Here is a 9,652-nt window from a genome sequence, read left to right on the forward strand (position 1 = left end):
TTAAATGTCTCACAGAATGAAATATTTAGTTATTTCCAAAGCAATGCCAGAAGCTCCTAATTGCTTCAGATTGCTTAAAAACTGAAAAGAGGCACATATGGTACATATTTAGCAGTTAAAGACTAAAAAAGATATTTAAATCATGATTAATGCATAATAAAAATGCAATGTAAAACTTCTGAAAGCACTTAAGTTTCCTATGGTAACAGTCAGTGAGTAGAAACATACCATAAGATAACCAAACTTAATTTATACCGACAAGAGACAATTATTCTCAAGTTAGTTTTAAAAAAATGTATTACAAAATATGACTACACTGATTGAAATTTAGTTAAAAGAGTGAAAACGAAAACAAGACAGTATGTAGGGTAATGTAAACTAGAACAGAACCTTCAAAAATAATATGACAAAAAGGTGAAGCTGCTCCCAGTGAAACTATTCTTGTCATGGTACAAACGACTTTCAAAAACATATGGTAAAATTAATTTGGAATGCCATTAAAACACTATCTAAAATTTTTATAGGAGAATAAAACAACTATGTAACCAAGTGATGGCACAATTTCAAAACAAAGTTTCCAAGTTGAAGCTTGTGATATAATTAATAACAGAATAAGATTCTGAGAGCATGCACATCTAATAAAATCAGAACTTACAAAATATAAGCATTAGCTTAGCTAAGGGTATCACATAAGGGAAGCTCTCCCTCAATTGGTCTTCTCTCATTTCTTATAATTTATTTTCTTCTTCCAGTGTGTGACTTTCTTTACGACAACATGTAGCACAGTTGACATCATTGTCATCATCAGAGGCATCACTGTCATTTGCATCAGTATCTCTTTCATCGCCAGCATTTCCAATACGAATTTCTCCACATTCTGACTCTCTCTCATCCTCAAAATCATCATTTAAATAATCCTCCTCATCAGTGAGGAGACCAGCACAACTAAAATTGCCCTCCAGAGAATTTCCATCTAAGAGGTGTTGGGCAAGAGAATCATTTTCTTTGTGGTTCATTGATACAGTCATTGACGAGGCTGACCTCTCTAAAGATGAAGATGAAGATGAACGAACAAGAGATATTGATGAGCTGGATTTTGTGTGAACTTCTGAGGGGTCAGAGCAATTATTTTCTGTTGTCTGAAGGACTGAGAAAATAGGGGAAGCTGAGGTTTTAGGCTTAAGGGGAGTTGAAGATGTTGGTGCCTCATTGAGATCATCATTAAGGAGTTGGTGTTTCTTCAACTCAACAAAACCTGAAAACGAAAATTTTTCATAATGTTTCATATGCTTAAAACCTATTAAAGGCAAATGAATTATACTAATCAATATTTACATATTGGAATGTTCAAAAACTTCACTTACCAGAAGAACAAGGAGGAAATGACTGTCCGGCAGTTTCATCCACAGGTGTAAGGCTGGTCAATGAATTAGATGTTGCTAAATCTGTACGATCATCGTCATCATCTCCACATCCAGAATGTGCAGGTGGCATAAGATAGTCTCGTGACCTCGAAATAGGTCGACTTTGTTGATAATCAGCATAAAAGGTAGGTGGATCGTACTCATGTGGCACTACAAAATAAATAAATCTGTGAGAATTGTTCTCATTTTTGTGTTAAAAATCAAGGTAAATGAGACTTACTGCAATTAACCACTTCTTGAAAATGATACTGGTTAGGATCAACAAGTTGATTAATCCAAGGGTGAGCACACAACTGATTCATATTCAAACGCATTGATGGATCTCTCTCCAACATAGCATGCAAAAGACCAAGCAGCTGTGGACTAGCAGTGCCAGGTGGTCGTAGTTCAGCTTTAAGAGTTTCCTCCACGTCAAAGAAAGGATTCTCTCCAAAGGTCAGAACATAAAGTGTAACACCTAGTGACCATACTTCTAGTTCTGGTCCTTCATACCTTTACAAAAACAAGAAAAGTGTACAAAGCAAATTACATTATTACAATTAATGTTCAGAGTTCCGCAGAAAGCCTCAAAGAAAAGTTAAAATCTTACTTGTTTCCTGCTAAGACTTCAGGACTACAATACTCTACTGTTCCATAAAATGTTGAGAAAAGTCTGTCCGCACTCATAAAAGTTGCAGAACCAAAATCAATGAGTTTTGCATGGAACTTTTGATCTATGATGACATTTTCATCCTTAATATCTCGATGTAATATTTTCAGTGAGTGCAGGTACTGAACAGCAGCCACAATCTGTTAAAAGAAATAGTTTTAGATTAAAACAAGTGAAGTATGACTTATGTTTCAAAACAGGGTTTATTTTAATAAGAGTTGATACTGACTTGACGGAAGATGAAACTAATCAAAGGTTCATCCAGCTTGGGCCTTCTATCAACAAATTCAAATAGATCCATTCCAGCACCATGTTTTTCCATAACCATTTGATAAAAGGTTTCATTTTCAAAAACATCTAGTACTCTCACCTGCAAACAATGTTAAACAAGTTCAAGAGGTGCAAAGGTAAAGTGAGGCATAACGAATAATGCGAGCCAAGATACATACAATATTTGGATGTTTGATAGTGGTCAGTAGACTGACTTCAAGTGGTACTCTCTTGCCAAGTATTGGATCTTCCACCCATGACTGTTCATGTACCTTCTTCTTGTGGATGAATTTTGTGATCACCTGTAAATCGGCGTGGTTAGTGTGCTTTCGAAGGAAGAAGTGAAGAAAAAGGCTTTGATGGAATGCAACACAAACCAGAATATTATCTTCATTTCGATATGCCATTTTAACAAATCCATAGGCTCCCTTTCCAATTTGCTGCAATGTAGAGTACCGTTCACCATATTCTCCCATTAAAAGTTCATCCTCACACTGAGTCATAATTGATAAAGAGCTTGGACGGCTTGCACTATGAGCTCTAGCTTGAATTTCCTACGAACAAAAAAGAAAAGTGTTTTTTTTCCCCCACTTTTCTATGCCTGGTACAAACATTTTCAGAGATATGGCATTCGGGAAACAACCTGTCCAAGAGATGGCTCAATTGCACTGCTCTCCAAGCTCGAAGTAAATGTTAAATTTCCATACACAGGATCTTCTTCTTCACAGTCACGAGAAATCCAAACACAATATAGTTGGCGGCCACATCTTAGTTGCACCAGCCTCACTTGGTAAACAATTTCTAAAACACACACAATTAATCTTTAAAAAAATTGTTCCTAATCATAGAACTGAATGTAATGCATGGTATAGAAAAAAAGGCTGAAGTCTTAAGCAGTATGATTTTTCTTTACCAATATTAGAGCCATCCCTGTGCTTTCCAAATCCTATGAAATGACCTTCAGGAAAGCTTCCTTGAGTATCAGGCAGTGTTACTGGAGATGGTGCTGGTGGTTTCACATGGCTAACGCTTGAAGCACTTAGTGTGTTATCATCCATTTCATGGGAGTATCTGCTTGGATGACTGGTACAGGTGCACATGCTAGAAGATGTGACTCCAACACATGAGCTGAGTTCAACACTAACAGTGGGGCTGTGACTGTTTTTAGAGTGCTGAAAAAAAATAAAATTAGGATGATTGAAGAACAACATATGAGCCAAAAAATTACTGGACAGAGCGCTCACAAGTTTCAGAAGTTTGTTATTCTTATTTTTGTTTCCATTCAGTGTATCGTCTTCACTTTGACTAAACTCCTCGCAGGTGGTGTTATCAGCTGTTACTAGAGGGTCTGATCCTTCATCGGGAGGACTGTTTTCTTTCTGACCGTTTGATAAAGTATCAGACGCACAAGAAAACATTTTGTAGTTCTTTGCAGAGGAGATATCATTTTGCAGTGTGAGACCAGCACTGCAAACAGACAAAAGGCAATGTAGATCGAGACAAATTTTAAATACCAGCAGCCAGATAGATATAATAGACCTAGTGATATTTATTTACCCAAATGTAGGAACTCTTACCTTGTTGTTTCATCATCACGAAGAGTTATTTTATTTGTCAAGTCACTCAGTTGAGAGACAGACTCAATGAGCCTTCGGCAGTCAGTGTGATTTGAATTATCAAGGGATAATATATTTGTAGAATGACTCTCGGTATCCATTCGGTTTGTTGATTGACTGTCAGTATCATTGTTTGACCTGGGTATTATATTTGGATATCAGATTTTTTTTAACTTAAAAATACTCAGTTGCAGATAAAATAGAGGCAAGTATTTTGAAATTTGAAGGAATTGGAACTACTTTACCGCCAAGCTTGAGGTGTAGTTGAATCAGTGTTCAGAGCATTCTCTGCTAATTCCTCTCCAAGTTGAAAGGGAGGAAGAACAGAATCGTCTCCATTGCACACAGGATCGTGAGTAAAATTAGGTATGACAGTAGTTATATGCTAGAACAGAAAGATTATGTATGTAAGAACTGAAGATGAGGGACAACAGATCAGTTATACTGAAGTGGTAGTTTTCTCTAATTACTTTGCCAGATAATTGAGCTTGAGTGAAGCCAAACATGATGTGAGTAAAATGATGGTTGCATTGCTCAACATTTCCATCAGGTGTCAAAACAAGTAAGCCACTCATGTTTGAGAAGACCCACAGAATAATAGAATAAGTTACTGCAGCTACAGAGGAGTCTCCACTGCCTTCATCAAGTTCTTCACTTAGACGAAGACATAGTGGGAAAGATGTGCCATACTTGGTGCGGCCCGTAGCTTTTTGCTTCCGCACTTCCTGAAAATAAGATCGAAGATGAATAAAGGAATAATTGTAAAACAATAAAATATAGAGCTGTTGTAATTGATATCCACATCACAGAATAGCTTACAAGGCATTACCTTGGGCAAGCAGTCAGGATGTGTGGGCATGAGAAAAGCAGGGATCAAGAGTTTTATGTCCTCTCCCTCAACTTCTTCAATTGTGTACTGGAAGAGTTGTGTGGCGTCTTGGTCCATCCACAAAATACGTCCAAAGGAATCAACTTCCAGCTAAAAACAGAAGAAGTATGAGAGAGATAAATTTAGATCTTCATCTGTCTATATTAGTTATTATCTAGAAAACATAGATTCTCACTTTTGCAACGCGGCGTTCCACTGGCTCTGCAACAGCAAGACATCTGTCATCCATTTGGAGTCGTCGAAGCCACAATGAAACAGGAATAATGCCACCATCTTTGCTAACCATTTCAACCTGAAGTTGAATAAAAATTGGCATTATGAGCAAGAATGAGCAATCTAGTGAATTGATTCGGCTAGAAATAGGACCAACACTGAGACTTACAACTTTTCCACTAACACCAAGAGTTGTACCATGAGTGGTATCTAAATGTTCCTCAGAGAGAGCATAAGGAGTGTGAGCATGTTGCCTGTTAAGTAACTGTACCAAAGTAAGACCACAGAGCTCGTCTGGAGAGAAGCCCAACAAACGGCATGCCATTTGGTTTACAACAAGAATCTAAAAACAAGGATGAAGGGTTGTTAAATTGATGTCACAGAAAAGAGAACACACATAAATAAAATACTACTACCTTCATGGTTTTAAAATCAAATGTAAAGACAGCTTTGTTGGGATTTAGCATCACAGTTTTATGAAAGGCTGGAGGTTGTGAGTTACTGACTGATGCACAAAGTGTGGCACTGGCTGTTGACGCTTCGCTTGGAAGTAAATGATCAACAGTTCCACTAAGAGCATCAGGCAGGGGTTTCATTGAAGAAAATGAACAGCGCCGCCGTCCTGCCGAAAACCGGCAGGAGTTGAGAGAGTCACCTAGACATTGTTAGTCATACATTAGTTTTTTGTGCGGCAATTTTACTTAGCAACTTCTGGGAAGCATTGTTATGAGTGCATCAATCTGATACACAAAGGATTATAAACCTGTTTACCTCTTATTTTTTCCATTGTCATACAAGGGGAAATGAAACCAAGGAAGTCTTCACGGTGATGGGGTTTCATCAATGGGAAGCTCTGATTGTGTTCGAATGATAAGTCTCTGCATTTTGAAATTCCAGAAATCTCAGCTTTTCTCAGGTTTCTTCTTCTGCAAAAAAGTAGAAATCACAAGAGAAATCCATTACATAATCAATCCGAAGCAAATACAAATCAAAGTAGACACCAATAACTTACCTTGCAGGACTCCTAGCAGGACTACTGACAGGAGACCAGCTGTCATCATTCACCAGCTGACGCCGCACAGAGCTCTTGATAGGAGATATCTATAAATTAAGGAAACTTAAATCCAACTATACAGTTCAGCAAAATACAAAATGTTTTTTTTTTGTTTGTTTGTTTCCATCTCGAAAAGCAGAATTTATGAGCAATTAAGCTTAGCACTGCATGGTACAGAAAAACTAATTTAATACAAGAATACTTACGCCATTGATGAGATTTAAAGCAGCCGTCCGTTGGTTGAATCGTGAATCCGAGAGCACAGCTCTGTAAATGCACAACGCAGAGGAATAAAGAGCAAGAAATGATTTTCCATAACAAGTCAAGTTTGCAGAATTCACAGGTTAAGACAAATACGCTACATTAAAATAACAACGCTTCTAGTAACTCAAACAAGAAGGTTTAAGAGAAAGCAAAGAGAGACACAACCGCAGAAAAGTAATTACATAAGGAAACATCATTGGCTACAACATGTTATGGACTAAGTACCCAAAGTGGTTTCACGTTACAAACAGCAAACCTGAGACCCCTTGTCACAATGACATCTAGAGAAAATAATAAATTGCACGCATATCTAACCATGAGAACTAAAAGGCCCGTTTGAAACTCGTGTTTCCAGAGCAGAAAATAAAGACACTACGCATGATGAAGGTTAGGGAGAGAATTTAAGCCAAAATAATCAATACTGGCTGCTGGACTGGGAGGGGGCTGGATGAGAGCCCCCTACAATGCACCTGTTGAGTGACGGGCTATGCACGGCCCCGGCAAACTGAACCGTGCTGAAAATGTAGACACGCCGCGCACACTGTGAATTGTGAAACACAAGACGCGGCAGTAAATGGAAGATAATGTCAGAGAGAAGTATTGCACGACATACCTCTTCGTTAGGTCCGACATTTCCCGCTTGAGACAAGAATTTGAATGTCACCGCCTTTTCATATGTGAGGTAAAAGGGTTGTTTGCTCTCACAGCTCTCACAAGGCGGTGTGATCGAGTTTGCAGAAACTGCAGAGACGGACCGGATATGTAACTCTGAGAAACCAAATGGGCGCGCATATTTGATGTAGACCAGCGTCAGCGCCGCAACGCGTATGCCTGCGCGGACGCGTGTGTCGTGTGCACCGTCCTCATCCCGTGAGATAAACTATTCTAAGACGAACAGAAAACTCGGTGTCACCAATAACTAAATTTCATTTCATTTCGCTCGAAGTTGTTACCTATTGGAATTCCCCCCAAGGGTGTCGCGGCCTATCAGCCCTCGTTTTTTACTACACAGCAATAGTTCAAGTATCCATAGTCTACATCATTTCTGAGTTGTGCACACCTCGACCGAAAGATTCGGTTGCCCGGAAACGCCTAGGGTGCTCGGGGCGGGCCACCGTCTCCACACAGCTGCAAGGCGGGTTGGCCTACCCTGCGTACTGCAGGCGCTATCGCTAGCGTCGGCGGCGATTATTGTGGGAGCACCAGGACAAGTCGTAAGATCCCTGAAATGTTATTGGTATAGTAACGTCCTCGATGACACGCCCCTGACGACGTCTTGATGACAACGTCTTCTGTGTAACATCGCCCTGTAGGGTTCTATAAGTGATGTAATAGATGAAACATATCAACATGAGTGTTTAGAAATTTATTTGTATCAAAATAATACAAACACCCTTACTGCATCAGACACATTTTCTTCAGAATTATCGCCACGCAACTTTAAACTGCATTTGGAATCACTTTCTATAACATTTTCAATATTATTTAACAATCAAAACTGACATTTTTTAACCAATTGGAATTCATCTCTTCAAATATCAGTGCATCACTATACAAATAGAAATTACAGAAAGCCAACAGTTTCTCAGTAGCACATAAACAGAAAGGTTTATGAAATGGTTGATTAGATTCATGGCTGAGTAAAATAATTTTTTTATGAATCCATGACGCAACAGTGCTATAAATAGTCGAGTCAAATCAGTTCAGTCTCAATAAATTCACCTCACTTTTGGCATGCAAAATTATTTGTAACATAACATTCATATTTACAAAACAAATTATTCACAAATCAAATCTCTGTACAAAAGTAACAACCATGTTCAATATCAAAATATATAAGTGTACACAATTTATGAACATCAACAATAGCACATACTTAGGAGACATGTTTATATTACATAATGACACAAATCATGTTGTATTTACTACACATATATACATACAAATTACAAGCCGACTTTTAGTCTGCATATTACTTTGATGGTGATGGTGAACAAAGCGCACATCCTACACAAATTTAAGAAGTTTTCTTTGGTCTTGGGTTGTTCCATTCATTCTTCACACCTGTACACTCATCCATTAAAATACATACAGTCCAATACGGCCAAAGTCACGATTAGAATAATCTTAAATAATGACATCATTGTCATGGTTTCAATATTTAATTTTCACTACAAATCAATTAGAAAAACTGTTTGAGTTATAACAAAATCACGTCAATCCCCTAAATATAACATAATTTTTGTGCCTTTGACCTTATTGAATATGGTAGATATACTCTACCCCATGGATGACTCAAGCCTCTCGTCTCGTCATACGTTGGCCTCGTCCCTGAGCGCGTTCCCTAGCGGGTTGAGTAGCACAGGGGGGCTAGAGCCACCCCCACCCCCCCTCCACCAGCCGCGCCACCCCCACTGCCGCCGGTCTTGTTGGAGTCCATGGCGAAGCCCTCCAGGTCGACGTACGAGCCCGCCCGCACGCCGTCCTCCAGCAAGTCGGCCAGGGCACGGCGAAGTTCGGCAAAGTCGGGCCTCTTCGCTGAGTCGGCGTGCCAGCAGCGCAGCACGATCCGGAAGAGCTCCGGGCGGCAGTGCGCTGGCCGCTCCAGGCGGTAGCCGTCGCGAACACGCCGCAGCACCTCGCGCGCGCCCATGGTCGGGTACGGCGTTGAACCTGGCGGGTGCGAAGGCAGGTCAGAACAGACGCGCCGGGCAAAAGAGCACAATTTGCAAGATCCTAAAAATGTTGGGATTTAAAATACGTACCAAGAGTCACGATCTCCCACATGAGGATGCCGAAGCTCCACACGTCGCTCTTGTGGGTAAAGACGCTGTAGATGAGAGACTCGGGGGCCATCCACCGAATCGGTAAGGCTCCCTGAAAGAAGAAAAAAAAATATGTGACTAACAACTTCCTTTGCAGTGACCAGCGTTTCCGGTTTGGAGACGTTCCTGAAAGACTGACATGCAATGCAATAACTCGTTCACATGCAAGGCTTGGTAGTCGGTGCTTTCGCTCACCTTGGTCTCCCGCTGCTCGTAGACTTGGCCGCAGCCGGAGTCTCTCACGCTCCTAGACATGCCGAAGTCGGCGATCTTGCAGAGCTTGTTGTGATCCACCAGGACGTTCCGCGCCGCCAAGTCCCGATGAATGACCTGATGCAAAAAACGTTAACACTTCGTGTAAACTGCGAAACGAACCCATGATAAAGAAAACTAAATTATTATCCTAATGTAAATAAAGAAGTAAACAGTTTTAGTTGTACGGGGTGTG

At 40.0% G+C, this 9,652-nt stretch overlaps 2 protein-coding genes across 3 annotated transcripts in view; both read right to left on the reverse strand.

The window, feature by feature from the left end:
* Positions 1-6: 6 nt before the first annotated feature.
* LOC113204528 (PAS domain-containing serine/threonine-protein kinase) lies at positions 7-7,070 on the reverse strand. 2 transcript variants are annotated; one of them, XM_026419732.2, is made up of 21 exons: positions 6,993-7,070; positions 6,322-6,382; positions 6,074-6,162; positions 5,833-5,987; positions 5,478-5,716; positions 5,231-5,404; positions 5,024-5,140; positions 4,789-4,938; positions 4,430-4,684; positions 4,205-4,344; positions 3,921-4,097; positions 3,588-3,810; positions 3,257-3,515; positions 2,987-3,144; positions 2,721-2,897; positions 2,523-2,645; positions 2,303-2,443; positions 2,014-2,213; positions 1,645-1,916; positions 1,365-1,574; positions 7-1,255 (listed from the first exon to the last, which is right to left on the reverse strand). In XM_026419732.2, the coding sequence occupies exons 1-21, from the start codon at positions 7,010-7,012 to the stop codon at positions 729-731; spliced, it is 3,867 nt and encodes a 1,288-aa protein (XP_026275517.1). In that variant the 5' UTR covers positions 7,013-7,070; the 3' UTR covers positions 7-728. The 2 variants fall into 2 exon arrangements, with proteins under 2 accessions (XP_026275517.1, XP_052120732.1); XM_052264772.1 differs by lacking the exon at positions 6,993-7,070 and adding an exon at positions 6,695-6,837.
* A 654-nt stretch (positions 7,071-7,724) lies between these two features.
* Positions 7,725-9,652, reverse strand: part of LOC113204544 (mucin-2-like) — a 63,844-nt gene continuing 61,916 nt past the window's right edge. Inside the window, exons 7-9 of the mRNA XM_052264771.1 lie at positions 9,400-9,534; positions 9,145-9,256; positions 7,725-9,052 (exon numbers count right to left, since the gene is read on the reverse strand). Of these exons, the coding sequence (XP_052120731.1) occupies positions 8,724-9,052; positions 9,145-9,256; positions 9,400-9,534 (576 nt within the window). The 3' untranslated portion in view covers positions 7,725-8,723. The remainder of the gene's footprint in view (positions 9,053-9,144; positions 9,257-9,399; positions 9,535-9,652) is intronic.

The sequence above is a fragment of the Frankliniella occidentalis genome, unplaced genomic scaffold (assembly GCF_000697945.3).
Source record: "Frankliniella occidentalis isolate FOCC.00 unplaced genomic scaffold, Focc_3.1 Scaffold21, whole genome shotgun sequence".
NCBI classification, from domain to species: domain Eukaryota; kingdom Metazoa; phylum Arthropoda; class Insecta; order Thysanoptera; family Thripidae; genus Frankliniella; species Frankliniella occidentalis.